At 42.8% G+C, this 14,073-nt stretch overlaps 2 protein-coding genes across 2 annotated transcripts; one reads left to right on the top strand and one right to left on the bottom strand.

Annotated features, from left to right (window-relative positions):
* The first annotated feature begins 413 nt into the window (after positions 1-413).
* On the top strand, positions 414-7,816 carry slc37a4b (solute carrier family 37 member 4b). The gene is made up of 10 exons (XM_030360917.1): positions 414-500; positions 1,200-1,463; positions 1,650-1,882; positions 4,133-4,379; positions 4,642-4,794; positions 5,125-5,210; positions 5,652-5,765; positions 5,874-5,939; positions 6,057-6,195; positions 6,446-7,816. Exons 2-10 carry the CDS (start codon positions 1,316-1,318, stop codon positions 6,610-6,612), a joined length of 1,353 nt encoding a protein of 450 aa, XP_030216777.1. The 5' UTR covers positions 414-500; positions 1,200-1,315; the 3' UTR covers positions 6,613-7,816.
* On the bottom strand, positions 7,521-10,569 carry hmgn1b (high mobility group nucleosome binding domain 1b). The gene is made up of 6 exons (XM_030360918.1): positions 10,301-10,569; positions 9,134-9,160; positions 8,976-9,005; positions 8,837-8,887; positions 8,614-8,712; positions 7,521-8,441 (listed from the first exon to the last, which is right to left on the bottom strand). Exons 1-6 carry the CDS (start codon positions 10,319-10,321, stop codon positions 8,397-8,399), a joined length of 273 nt encoding a protein of 90 aa, XP_030216778.1. The 5' UTR covers positions 10,322-10,569; the 3' UTR covers positions 7,521-8,396.
* Between the last annotated feature and the right edge of the window lie 3,504 nt (positions 10,570-14,073).

Raw genomic sequence — 14,073 nt, forward strand, 5'->3', positions numbered from 1 at the left:
TTATTGAAACATTAAAAAAATCCTTGATGTGTAAGGCTATTTATAAAATAATTGATCTAGACCTACTGCTGCCAAAAATCCGATAGGACGCACATGTAAGTGCAACACCCGTTAACGTTTAAAGACAACCGAGTTCCTTCGAAATAAACCCTGAATTGAGATGGATAATACAAACCGATACCAACATTTGTATGCCTATATAAACCTGTAAAGCTACCCAAATAAACGGGGAACAATAAAACAATTGGGTTTATACTGACGCAATCCAGAAATGTTGACAAATTGCTCACTGAGCACGTTTATTAGCCTACCCATGTGTTTTCAAATGTACTTAAAGTATCAGAGAGAAACAATACAATATGTGAGCCCTTAGGTTGAAGCGTTTAACGACGTGCTGAGGTCACACGCCTACTGCGTGACGATCACACGCAAAGCCGCGTCGCCACAGACGAATGGGAAATAGCGCCACAGAACTGCAGCAGTAGAGATTTGAATGAAAGGTACGAGCTTAGGCTACAGGACTTGTAACGATTCATATCAGTGGTAGTTATAGACATGTTGCAAATGTATGTATCGATGTAGGCCTAGTTTAGGGGTCGGATATGCCTCCGATCTGTAGGTGTTATTGGTGTACTAAAGTGTATCCTTGAAAAGTCGCAAACTGGCGCAGCGCCCACAAATCACTTCGTCATACGTGGAACACATGATGAGTTACTGTATGCAGTGAATGGAGATGTTTACATAGATGTGCATCTAAGAAACTTCGTAATTATGCTTTGTTATCGGGTAGGCCAAATCTGTGTTGTTTTCTCTAGAAACGTAGTCTGTACTTTATTAGTGGTTAATTTAAGATGTTTAACTGCCACATTATTCAGTTGATCAGACAGCCAGATAAATTAAAAGCCAATCAAAGAGGCTTGGGTAACACACATTTAGTTAAAGCAAGTAAAGTCCAGATCAAATTTAATTCAATCTTTCTAACTTTGGATGTTTCACTCGTGTGATAATTAAACCCTTACTGTCGACCAATCTACTCGACCTGTTCTACTAAACGCAGTTTGTCACACTGTTGAAAAAGTCAAGGACTTCTACACTTGACAGAGTCAAGAACAGTGTGTTGCACTCATTTCTCTCTCTCACTCGCTCTCTCCCTCTCCCTTTCTCTCCCTCTCCCTTTCTCTCCCTGCCTCCCCTTGCAGATGCCGACGGACTCGAGTCCCACACTGAACTGAGGAGGGGATTTTAATAATTGTTCTGGTACACAGTGGCAGTACCAGCTTTTCTCTAAACCTAAACAAGCAATACAACTGGAATCATGGGGGCCACTGGATATGGCTACTACAGAGTCACCATCTTTATCTGCATGTTTATTGGATACTCGCTATACTTCTTCAACAGGAAGACCTTTTCCTTTGTCATGCCTTCTGTGATGGAGGAAATCGAACTTGACAAGGATGACCTGGGTATGACGTTGTTGTTTTTCTTCTTCTTAAAATAACAAAAAAAAAATTGTGGTATGTTAAGGTTCGTCAGTGCTTATTTCCTTGTTGTTTCTCAATATGATTTTAGGTTGATATCTGAGATCATGCATCCAATTGGCTATGGTGTTACATGGTTCATGTTTTCTTTGTGTGTCTGTGCGCGTGCAGGCCTGATCGCTAGCAGCCAGACAATGGCCTACGCCATCAGTAAGTTCATCAGTGGCGTCCTGTCGGACCGGATCAGCGCCCGCTGGCTCTTCTCCATTGGCCTCTTTGTGGTGGGGGGCATCAATGTGGTGTTCTCATGGTCCTCCACAGTGGCCATGTTCTCCCTGCTGTGGTTCATCAATGGCCTGGGACAGGGCTGTGGCTGGCCCCCCTGTGGGAAGGTCCTCCGCAAGGTAGGCCTCAGAAAACTCTGGTTATATTCAACAACACGCAAGATGAGCAAAATCAGCTGGCTAAAGAAAAGTGCCCCTCTAGCGCCATTTGCACTTATTATTTATTAAGTCCTTTAGCAGACGTTTTTATCCAAAGTCACACTTTGAATTCAGATGCATGTGCAGAGTGGGGTTAGCATTATGCGCATCATGCACTAGGATGATTGCATGCAGGCATGCAGATATGGGGGATCGAACCCAGTAACTTTGGGCTGGGAGTCAAACACCTTAACCACTACGCTATCTTCCCCCGAGTTCGTGGAGCAACACTGTCTATCATTTACCTCTCTGTCTCTGAGAGATCTCTAACCGTCTGCAGCCGTCATCAGTCAGAGGAAATGTGCTACACACATGCATATGTTGTTTATGATACTCCACTACTATGGGTTGGCATTGTCTTAGGTGTCGGAGGAAGAGTACACATTCCATCAGTTGGTTTTGGATACGGTTCAAAAATGGGAGGGGAGAATCCTACCCCCTGTTCTCAGATAGGTGGTAGGACTGTCCTGAGACAACTTTTTGGCCTGGAGGAGGTCCAGAGCAGATGATGGGCATGAATGGCAAAACAAAATGCATTGATTTTTCCCAGTACAATGTCATTTTATGGTCGCAATGGATTAACAAACACTGATATAATAGTGGCTGTGTATAGGTGTATAGGTAGACATTTTCTAGTGTAACTTTTTTATTTGCTTTTGGAATTGTTTTGAAGTCTATTGTCTTGATACTTTACATAATATACTTAAACAAATGTGTGACTCTATGTGGTGTAAAAATAAATATCAAGCTAGCATATGTCATGGTGTTAATTTTCAAAAAGCTACATTTAGTCTTTTTACTCTAGTGACACATATTTCTAATCTTCTCTAGCACTACACCTTGCAGGGGGCCCCTAGAGAGGCTGTCAAAGCGTTAAAGTTTAAGTTTGGGGGAACAAAAATAGGCCTTGGCATGTGACCTGTGGGCCAGAGTGTAGCCTACAAGCAATGAGGATCAGATTACAGGAGGACACTTCTGGTTATAGCATCTTCAGCCAGAACAACTTAAATCAAAAGTTTCCCTCTCTGTGGCAGATAGTAGCAATCGTTGAGTCTATCTAGCCACCGTGGCCCCCATCATTTGAGGTCAAGCTTGCCTGGTTCCAGCACCTGAATCCCTACCCCCTTTGAATAAAATGTCTGCAATTCAGAGTATGGTGTCATTTGCTTGAGCTATCTTCAGGTCACATCAGCTCTGATAACCAGCATCTTGTAGGCGGGACTTGAAGAACATTTGCTGATGGAATCCGTGTCACCATAATGACAACACGGCTCGTCTAGAAGCGAAGGGTTCGGATTTTGCTGTTGAGGATGTTTTAAAAAACAAACTGAAATATTGGTTCTCAAATCAAAAACGGAGAAAAATGTTACTTGCGCAATCGTTATCTTCTTGTTGTTCAGTTGGGTTGAAGCGACCCCGGGCCCAGTCTCAGATGAAAAAAAAAAAAAAAAAAACTTAGACGGAAGAAACTTCAGACTGCATTATGCAATGAAACGCAATAGATATTCAGGATGATAATCAGGCCAGGGTCAGCCACCCATAGCAGGTGATTCAACCAGCGTGTGGTCAGCAGCCTGAATGCCAAGCTCAGAGTAGTCTCACGTTACTGGTGCCAGAGGGTTGTCAAAGGCCAGAATTATATCGACACTATTCTCAGGCATGCAACCAACTCAGCATAAAGTCACCACCATAAACCTGACCACAAGCACACTAGGTGCCTCATAAACGTCTCCTAATGACCTAATGTGTTGCAATTCTCCTAATGGTGACCTGAACACAGACAAGATGTACCACCTTTTTTACTCTTGAGTTTGGAGTCAATATTAATCTACCGACTTTGTTATTCTTAAGGGTCCAACTATTATAAACATTTTATTGAGTGAATTACAATTCAATGTGTATATATAAAAAGATCATAAGATTGCTTTAAAAAGGGTTGCTAGGATGTCCCAACCCCTACCCTGTATCTGAATTCATTCTAAGTCGCTTTGGATAAACGCACATGCCAAATGAAAAAGAATGATGTCTGATTCCTGTAGCCTTACTGCTACCTAACGAAACTTGGTTGTAAACCAATTTTTTTTTCTAACAAAGGGTTGCCACAAAAAAAATTGCCACAACAAAAAATTGCCATAACAACCAACCCCTCTCCATGTGTGGTTTGCGTCCCAGTGGTTTGAGCCGTCCCAGTTCGGTACGTATTGGGCGGTGCTGTCCTGCAGCATGAACCTGGCCGGCAGCCTGGGCCCGCTCATGGCCACCGTGCTGCTGCAGTACTACGACTGGAGGACCGTACTGTCTGCCTCCGGCGTCGTCTGCGCCGCCTTCTCGCTCGTGTGCATCGTGTTCGTCAAGAATGAGCCCACAGATGTGGGCCTGCCCGCCGTCGAAGCAGCGAAGAAAAAGGGAGCGAAGGGAGGTAGGGATACGAGGAAGGCCATTGCGCTCATTTTACTATGCAATATCTAACTTCATAACATGGAGACAGTTGCTGTGTCATTGGTAATTTGGAAAAACGTATGAATTGGGTAACAGTTGACCTATTGTTAGCTTACTATAGCTTACACAATCTATTTCTTCAGATTATTGCATTTCACTGTTTAATATAACAACGTATAAGTGGGGTATGACATGCGTTGCCGGTCGTCACCATAATCCTTTCTGTTCTCCATTTTGAAAAGGAAACAACGAAAGCACACTGCGGGAGTTCCTGACGTCCCCATTCCTGTGGGTGCTGTCCCTGGGCTACATGGTGGTGTTTGGGGTGAAGACGGCTGCCACAGACTGGGGACAGCTGTTCCTCATACAGGAGAAGGGCCAATCAGTGCTCATGGGTCAGTTATTTTAGCTCATATCTTATTGGTCACGCCTTTATTTATATTTTAATCAGTGTGTTTGTTCTTTCGTTCTTATCGTTGTTTCGTTTATTTTTCTATATTCTATATTGACAATTTTCTTTTCGAGCTACTCAAAGAAATGTAACATAGTCTCTTTAAAATAGCTAAACATCGGTACAATTTGAAATATCATTATCTTTATCGTTAAAGTAAGAATATGTGCCGGTTAAAACATTAAAATAGGAAAACCTTCTTACTGGTGTTTGTGTAGCCTGGCCGGGGGTTGGTTCTCTACGTCTCTGAGGCTGTTGACTGGTTTGCCAACAGGCAGTTCCTACATGAGTGCCCTTGAGGTTGGGGGCTTCGTTGGCAGCCTGGCTTCGGGGCTCCTCTCTGACCGAGCCGTGGCACGGGTGAGTGACAGTACAGGGTTTGGCCGACCGTCCACACAGACGGCTGTTAGTCTCTGTATCGCACACAGCACTAGATCCTAAAGGGTTCTACCAACGAATCGATTGGAGCTCCGCCTCGTCCCTACAAATTGGCCTTCAAACTTTTAAATGGCTTACACATTTTCGGGTAATTGATTCAAAGCGTGGCATTCGGTTGGATATCATGCATCATTATAAATGTTTGCACTTAATTTGATTGACATCATGAACCTTGTCATGTCATGGCAGTGCTTCCCCATCTGGGGAGACTGCTTAGTACCTGTCTCTTATCTTCACTCACACTCTGTATTAACTGTGTCTTCGGTGCAAATAGGAACTGCGATAATTGAGAAATGTTGCAGTCTTCTTCTGCACAATCTCAACTTTCCTCCAATTTTAATTCCATCCCGCCCTGGCTGACAGCAAGGTCTGGGCACCCACGGAAACCCTCGCCATGGCCTGCTCCTCTGCATGATGTCTGGCATGTTCGTGTCCATGTACCTCTTTAGAGTCACCATCACAGCTGAGGTCCCTGAGGTAATTTGAGCACTCCAATTCATACCATCAGATTTACGTTAAAATCCCCATCACCATTATTCGTGGGGGGTCAATGAATGACCGCAAGTGTTTGCTGTTGTTTTTCAGGAGGCCCCTCTTTGGCTCCAAGCCCTTCACCCTATCTCAGTTTTGATTGGCCTGTCGGAGAAGGAGGTATGCTTTTGAACTCCCCTGGTTAAAAGTACAGTACAGTTAACCACCAGTATACTTATCTTGGAAATTATGAGCGACAATTGACCCCTTTGTCGTAATTGATTGAATCCCTAACAGATATGGATCCTGTTCCTGGGTGCTTTGTTCGGATTCTCTTCTTATGGACCAATAGCTCTCTTCGGCGTAATAGCCAGTGAGAGTGCTCCGTCAAACTTCTGCGGAACGTCCCATGCTGTGGTCGCTCTAATGGCTAACGGTAAGCCGTCCTATTTCACCAATCATCCCGGGGAGCCTTTAACTAAAGGTGAATTACGGTACATGGCATGCTGATGACGGTCATTCACGACGAGCAAGTAGGGACGGGGCTTGTTGCTCAAGGATGCTCAACGGTAGTTTGGGGACATTGGGGTGGTTTTCAGCCAGGGGCCAAACACTCAGTTTATACTAAAGACTTCCCAGTTATAGTTAATTCTACTAATATATTCTACATTTGCTTTGTTCCACAGTTGGTGCTTTTGTGGCCGGACTCCCGTTCAGTACCATTGCCAAAAATCACAGCTGGGACATGGCCTTCTGGGTAGCTGAGGTGGCGATGGCCGCAGCCACTGTCTGTTTCTTCCTTATGCGCAACATGCGTACCAAAATGGGACGGATTGCAGAGAAAATGGACTGATATTTTTCCTGGGTACAATGTTTTCGAGTCCCCACTCTGAAAGCAGAAGCTTGGACTGCTGACTGCAAAACTAATCCGAAAGAACCAACCACTGTATCTTTGGACGACTCATCCCAAGAAACCATTTCAGATCTTATCTTTGTATTAACAGACCTTGTATTCATTATGATGACAAACTATTCAGTTCTAGATGTTAAATAACAGTTGCAATAGCCACGTGAAACAACTTACAATTTATAACCAATATAGTAACTGCAGGTTCCACTGTTGTACCAGTTGCTGGTTGTTTGATCACTTTATTAAAAAAAAAGATGTAAACACCAAACAGAAACTTATTTGGTGGACTTAATTCACTGAATGTATGCCATTCATTGCTTAGTACGCTTTCAGTGATACATTTTCTTGAAGTTACAGAATGTTTACTGAAGACTTAACTTTTTTTTATAACATCTACATATATGGGTTGATGGATGTTTGAGTATAAGACACTCAATACATACACATCTCATTCATTCTTTAAAAAAAAATCTGAAAATAAGTTATTTTTGTACAGCACCGTATTGTATTAAAAACAGAAAAGTCGACAGAATCTATGTTTTGACCCTTCCTTTGTGACAATTTAGTAGATGGATGATTTGGAATGTCAAGAAGCGCTATATATTCACGTCAGCCATGCGGAAACATTGTGCTCTTAAGCAATTTCAAAATGATCTTGCTACCATGGTCTATCATAACCAATTTTCCATTGTAATGCATTCATTTCACTCACAACACATATATAAAAATGGGACAGGTATAAAATGCAATGTAAAATAAATAAAACATACAATTGCACACCTTTATATAGTCCATTTACTCTAGTTTGCATTTAGTTTTCCGCAATGGATTGCAAAAAAGCATAGACTGACAACATTTTTTTTGTTTATTTATAACAATCACACAGAAGATACATCTATAAACAAGAAATTAAAGAAAACGTTCGCATATCCATGATACAGATACCTAAAAACCCACATTAATATCGCTAGTGCTGGTATGCATTAAACCGCTCAAGAGTGTACTTTTGTTTCTCGGCATTAACAAAGCCATTATTGGCCATGAGCATGTACCTCATTAGCTTAACTACTCTGAGAAGTCCTCGGTAAAAGTAAGGGTTTTATTGGGGTGGAGGGGTGGGGTGGGGGTCCATTGTACGGATGGGTTAAGAAAACTGCACGTGTACAAGAGATAAGGAATAGGGATAAAAAGCTTAAAAACGCCCTAAAACACTGTATTTTCTCCTCATAAAACAATATGACACAAAGCGTGTTGCCCTGCTGTGAGTATCAGCCCTACTGCCCTCGATACTTACAGTATACTGACCATTAAAAAAAGCATCTAATGGAATGTTATCCACTCAGGTAAGCGCTCCCGAGTTAACAATTAAGCTCAACCTGGAAATTATATACGTTTTTCAGACGGTAACTTGCCCCACACAACTAACCCCCCATCCCATCCCACCCAAAGAAAACCAATGGTGTCAAATTATTTGTACAAGTCATCCCACGGCGTCCAATTTGTGGATGTTGATCTTGAAACTTATATTCTCGTCATCTAAAAAAAACAACTGAAAAGCTTGTGTCTCTCCCCTCCCCCCCTTCCCACCCGTTTCTACAAATCACACTACTAAAAAAAACAGTATTTAGAAAATAGTTGGTAAAAATATTCCCCTGAATTGTACAAGAAAAGAAATAAAAGGAGGAACAGGGAGCGCTGGGTCAAACAAGTCCGGTGACGGCGAACCGCTACTCTGCATCTTCCTTCTTTTTGTCCTCGTCTGTAGATGGAGCCTGGACCGAAAAGGAAAGGGATGAATATCAGCGTCAACGCCCAACATGGCAGAATGGTCGCATTGTCACTATCACATTTATAGTGAAAACATCTCTCATTTTAGAGTTCCATTGTGGTCGTTTGGTGAACACCTAGCGTTAGCGCCACAGCTATGTGACCTCTGGGCCTCACCTCATCCTTGGCCTCGCCATTTTCCGCGGGGGCCTCTGCTTCCTCCTCTGGCTTGGGCTTCTCCACCTCCTTGGCCTTTTTGGGCTTGGCGGGGGCCTTCTGCAGGTAGTTAAAACCACATGGTGACGATATGGAACCGGTTGGTTCAGGGAAACTCATAGCAAATGCGGTTTGGTTGTTGATATGAAATACAATGAATTGAGATGTCCTGTGAAGATCTTACCTTTATCTTTTGCTTGGGCTCTGCTGTTACAACGGGTGCTGGGGCAGCTCTCTAAAATAAATAAATACAAGGTTACCTTTCACTTCAAGACGAATATAGAGCAGCATATATATATAATTGGGTAGAGATTTGTACTCACGTCCTTTAGTCTTGACGACGTCCTCCTGGCCTACAGAGAAACAAATAGATTTGAAATAAATAAATGGTGAGTATAGCTCCCCCTGGAGGGGATACACAAAAATGTGTGAAATTTGACAAAAATAAAACAACCAACCAACACAACGTAATGAAACTTACCGAATCACCGGCTTCAGCTTCATCATTCTGTAAAGAGAAGAAGAGTATTAGCAATGGGCGTAAACGCATTTGGGTTAACTCCAATATGCATCGAAGTCATTTAATCAAATTATCCATTAATGAAATAATGTGTCCGTGGTTATTTAGAAGAGCATTGTAACATTGAATGAGGCGTGGCAAGCGTCTACCACGCCTCCTTGCGGCCCATTCGCTGGCATTACGAGGATCTCCAAACATCCACAGTCCGCCCCCACCCCCACCGAGTCAGCTAGAATAATACATGTTCCCGCCATCCATTTGAAATTGTAAACTCCGAGATGCCCCCGAATGGATAGCAGAAAACACGACAACCCCCAGCAACAAGAGTGGCGCTGTGATGTTGAACGATCGCCATTGCATAACCTGCAACTGGCAGGCATGAGCCAAGAATAAATCGAGAAGACAATAAGGAAGACGGCGAATGCTATAATAAACACATTCCACCAATGCTATGAGAAACGTGCATTTAATCACGATTGCGAAATAATTGCGTCTCATTGTTTATTTCTAAGTGTGGCATTACGGAAGTAGGAATATCGTCCGAGGGCGTCTCTTTCTAAGCGGGAAGACATAAAGAGACATGGCCAGTTCGAATAAGCCATGGCAATCTTCCGAAATGCCATGATTCATAGCCCGACGTTACCGTATCTCAGTACGATCTTAATCACGCTTTCGATCAAATTTTCACCAGTAAACTTCAGAATGGCGGAAACAACAGATAAAAATGCAACGGTCGATACGTCTTAACTTTCTCTGCACATTTACGACCAAACGACAAAGAAAAAAACTCTGGCATTGGGGGGGAAATGTTTTTTCCCCATTGAAATATGCTCGTTGCAATCGTGATGTTGAACCCAAATAAATGCAGCTGAACCTTAAGAAACATTTCAACAGATTTAATCACTGCACGGAAATATAAAACTCGATCCTGCCACTTTAAAAACCAAACCAGTGGATACGTTCAAAACTACTTGCTGCAAGCGCCAAGACGTTGCCATTCTCGCAGTAGAAAACAATGCACACGAATGGATTCATGCAGAACACCAGGCAAACAGTTAAACGCAATTTGAGAAACAGTTCATAAATGTTATTCAGTGCATGCGTGAAAGAAAATATAATTTTACTCACTTTCATCCTCCTTTTCGGCATGGTTGATTTGTTGTGGTTTGGAGCGGGAAAAAGCGGCGAAATGTATTTAGATACAGCCGAAGATAGAGTAGGAAATACTGTTTAGGATTCTAACTAAGGTCTATTACAGCGAAGCGAGACGATAATGTTCCATTGGAACAAAAACTAGCTCAAACCGGATTGGATTCTCCCCCTCCCTCCCTATTCAAATCATTACAGAGCCGACCTGATGGACAGGACACTCCCCGCCCCTGGTGGCAATTGATTGGCTTAAACGGTCGTCAACAACACGATTTCAAATCTTAGCCATTACCTGTGTGGGCAAATTTCAATGCCAATCAAAAATATGTAGGTTATTTGTCTTTCCTCCATCATATGCCGCCAAGTCAAAATGGGTGGCTGTTAGAAATTAGAAAACAGACTTTGGCGCTTCGACTTTAGGAATCTAAAATACTGAGTTGCCTGGGTTTTCCCTCCAAAAATAAATGCAATAAAAGGCTCCAGTCTTTCATCATTTTATTATAATCATCATTTTACAAAAGATTACCTTAGCATTACGTATATTGGCATCAGCCCTTAAGAGGGGCGTGTGCTCGTCAAGCCAGAGCTTCAAAGCCTACACAAGCTGGGGGAAATGGCGACATATTATCCGTATATTAGGTATTGGACCCGCTCTTCTCCTTTGCACATAGTGTTTACATCAATTACTTGCTCTTAAAGGATCATTCAATCATTTAGACAACAATTAAACAGTCTTTCTGTCGATTTATTTAATACGAATCGTGGCAGAGCTCCTGATGAAGTATGGCGACGTTAGTTCCCCGGTGGCAAGGGGCATGTCCTTGAGCAGACGGGAACACGCCTGCCGATATCCGAGTCATTTCTCGTGTCGCAGCCATTCTTACTAAAAACCCTTCTAATATGAAATGCTCCCGGTTAAATTTGCTCCCGTCTTATGCATTATGTATCTCGCCTAATGTTACCATATATACTATTCCGAAAAAATAACGGGGGGAAGTACGATTACATTTCACAGGTCCGCTGAATACTATCCGCGATCTTCGATGACTTCTGTATTCTACCATATAGTAATCGCCGTGTTTGCAGAAGGGTTACGAAGGCAGGATCTCCTTTGTTTTTGCTACGGCTACGCCAAACGTAACAGAACAATTAAACTAAATATCTTCTCTCAAACCAGCTTCCTTGTGGAATCTCTGTGAATGGCCGCATCATGAAAGTTGGGCAATAATAGTAACCAATACTTGCAACCTCGTTACAAAGTAGGCCTAATTACTAAGCAAAGACGTGGCATTACAGATTCTGATCAAAGGGAAAGGTGGTTATTGTTGTTTTAGTGGGTCCATATTTGATCCTGTCTTCATCAGGTATGGCAAGGAGGTTAAGGAGAAAAGATAAGAAGAGAAAATGGCAGACCTCTCATAACGACATGCCGCCATATGAGGGGAAGCAAGCGAACCCCCTCTCCCACTTCCTATCTCACAATCTTTAAGGACGTCTAAACGTTTAAGGATATCTCAATGGTAAATTATTTCCTACCAACTTGCATAAAGTGCATATATAGGCCTTGCTATATCTTTTTGGAAGCACAAAATATTTATATTTGCAATGAAATTAACCATTTGATCGGTGAGTAGGCCTACTGAAATAGAGACCTCCTAATCCTTAGAGGAGGACCAGAAGGATGAAAGTAAAGGTGACCTTAGACAAATCCTCCATTGATGAAATCTCTCTCTCTCTCTCTCTCTCTCTCTCTCTCTCTCTCTCTCTCTCTCTCTCTCTCTCTCTCTCTCTCTCTCTCTCTCTCTCTCTCTCTCTCTCTCTCTCTCTCTCTCTCTCTCACAAGTGTCACAGTGTGTTGGTTGGTCTTGCTGTCCAACAACAGGTGGGAGGTGTGTGCACAGCTGTGATGAGTATTAGCCATGAACAAAGCCACTTGGACGTTAATGCTAATTCCCCTTCAGCGAGTGACCCTGCGGTACTCGTTGGACAGGTTGAGCTGCCTACAAAACAAATGTTTGCCTCTCCAATTTATGAGTGAGTTATAAGCACTACAGGCGAACACACACAGAAGCCCATGGATGGGAAGGGTGCGACTGGGGCCGACAGGAATGTGTGACACAAGGTTGGAGGGAGAGCAGTCTCAGCCTCTTCCGTGCATTCGTACAGTAGAGGCTGGGCTCTGGGAGAGGGAGAGTCCACCTCTATGCAGTGGACCTCCACACACGCTCTGCAACTTATTTGTCCCTTCTCACTTCAGGAGAGAAAAGTGGGGTAGATGAAACGATATGCAAACCCGATGTGGAACCACTGACCAGGTCATGGCACTCGGCATAGTTAAGTGGATTTTTTACTCAGGAGTGGACGGTGGCCTTCCCATCTGGGGTGGCAAGTAAGCCAGATTACTCTATAGCTGGGTGAAGGAGAGGGGGCGGGGGCACCAGCAGGACACTTCCTATGATTCATAGGATGCACAACACACCGACGCATTAAGAATGGTCTTAGAAAGGTTTATGCCCTCCATTATGAATGCAGTTAGGGTTATTTTTTTATGTTAAGTCTCTGTTTAGATTTGCAGGTGTCAGGTTAGTCTTTGAGACTTGGAAAAGAGTTTTGGTCAACATGAAATGTAGAACTTGTTTTCAGAGTCACCAGTTTGTGGATGCTTCTTAAGCATTATAATAACTAATGACCAAGTGTTTTGGGACATGATGTAAGTGTTTTGCCTCAGCGTGAGCTAACAGGAAGAAACATGTTGCAACAGCACGTACACTTGAAATCAGTGATATTAACACAGAGCTTACGGAAACATCTGCTACGTCGTGTTAAATCTTAAATAATGGCTAAGAACAAAGGGACGATGTTACAATCTGAAAAGAAAGAAAACGCTTGCGTCTTGAACATCACGTTCTTAACAACATAGGTTTTCCTCAAGGTCACAACATCGGTCCGTGGAGGTGGAAACACTCACTGTCTTGTCTCTGCTATGAATGGAGAGACAATATAGTGAAACCTAGCTGCGGTGAGAAACAACCGGATGATTTCGGCTACCAAGTCAGGAAAATGTAACAAGCCATAAACATTAAGCCTTGACTTATGATCTCCAGGATCACATGTTGGACACCCCACTGCTCCAGGACAGACTTGAGGGGTTCCATGGCTGGCCCAATCACCCCTGATGTGTTTCCTGTGTTTCATGGAAGCTTACTTTCTGCTCCCTGCATAATACCAGCTGTGTCTGGACTGGGTTAAAACATCCCGGCCGCAATTGTCGGCCCCTGCTCTCATAACAAAAAAAAGAGATTTGGCCAGTTCTCCTTAGTGTTGCCTGTCCATCTGTAGTCGTACGTTTAGATGTTAGGGAACACTTCACAATTTTGGTAAATTCATTAACCAATAACTACCATTTGTTAATGACGTAATGAGCATTATCAACAGTTAATTAACAGTTAACTAATGATGTAGCCTTGCAACATCACAAGAGAGGGAGATCTGTGCAGAATATTAGCACAGCTGTTATTTGGGTTTAGGCCGAATGCCATGCTTACAACATAAGCACACCCTAACCCTTATGCTAATTATATATAATAATGCTAATTAACTAATGAAAATTCATGGTTAATGAATGTACCAGAAGAAACAACAGAAAATACTGTTGTTTCAATGCAAAGCGTCATCGCTTTACATAGAAACGTACGTATCTTCGTACTCCTACGCGTAAAGGCATTGAGCAACATGATCTCTTTATTATGTAT

Source organism: Gadus morhua, chromosome 7, assembly GCF_902167405.1.
Source record: "Gadus morhua chromosome 7, gadMor3.0, whole genome shotgun sequence".
Lineage (NCBI taxonomy): Eukaryota > Metazoa > Chordata > Actinopteri > Gadiformes > Gadidae > Gadus > Gadus morhua.

Excerpts from the sequence above, each read along its gene's own strand:
- slc37a4b (XM_030360917.1), top strand. The coding sequence starts at position 1,316 with ATGGGGGCCACTGGATATGGCTACTACAGAGTCACCATCTTTATCTGC. Across the intron at positions 1,464-1,649 it reads ACTTGACAAGGATGACCTGG|GCCTGATCGCTAGCAGCCAG; the intron begins GTATGACGTTGT and ends GTGCGCGTGCAG. Across the intron at positions 5,940-6,056 it reads TTGGCCTGTCGGAGAAGGAG|ATATGGATCCTGTTCCTGGG; the intron begins GTATGCTTTTGA and ends AATCCCTAACAG.
- hmgn1b (XM_030360918.1), bottom strand. The coding sequence starts at position 10,321 with ATGCCGAAAAGGAGGATGAAA. Across the intron at positions 9,006-9,133 it reads AAGCTGAAGCCGGTGATTCG|GCCAGGAGGACGTCGTCAAG; the intron begins GTAAGTTTCATT and ends GTTTCTCTGTAG. Across the intron at positions 8,713-8,836 it reads AGCCCAAGCAAAAGATAAAG|AAGGCCCCCGCCAAGCCCAA; the intron begins GTAAGATCTTCA and ends AACTACCTGCAG.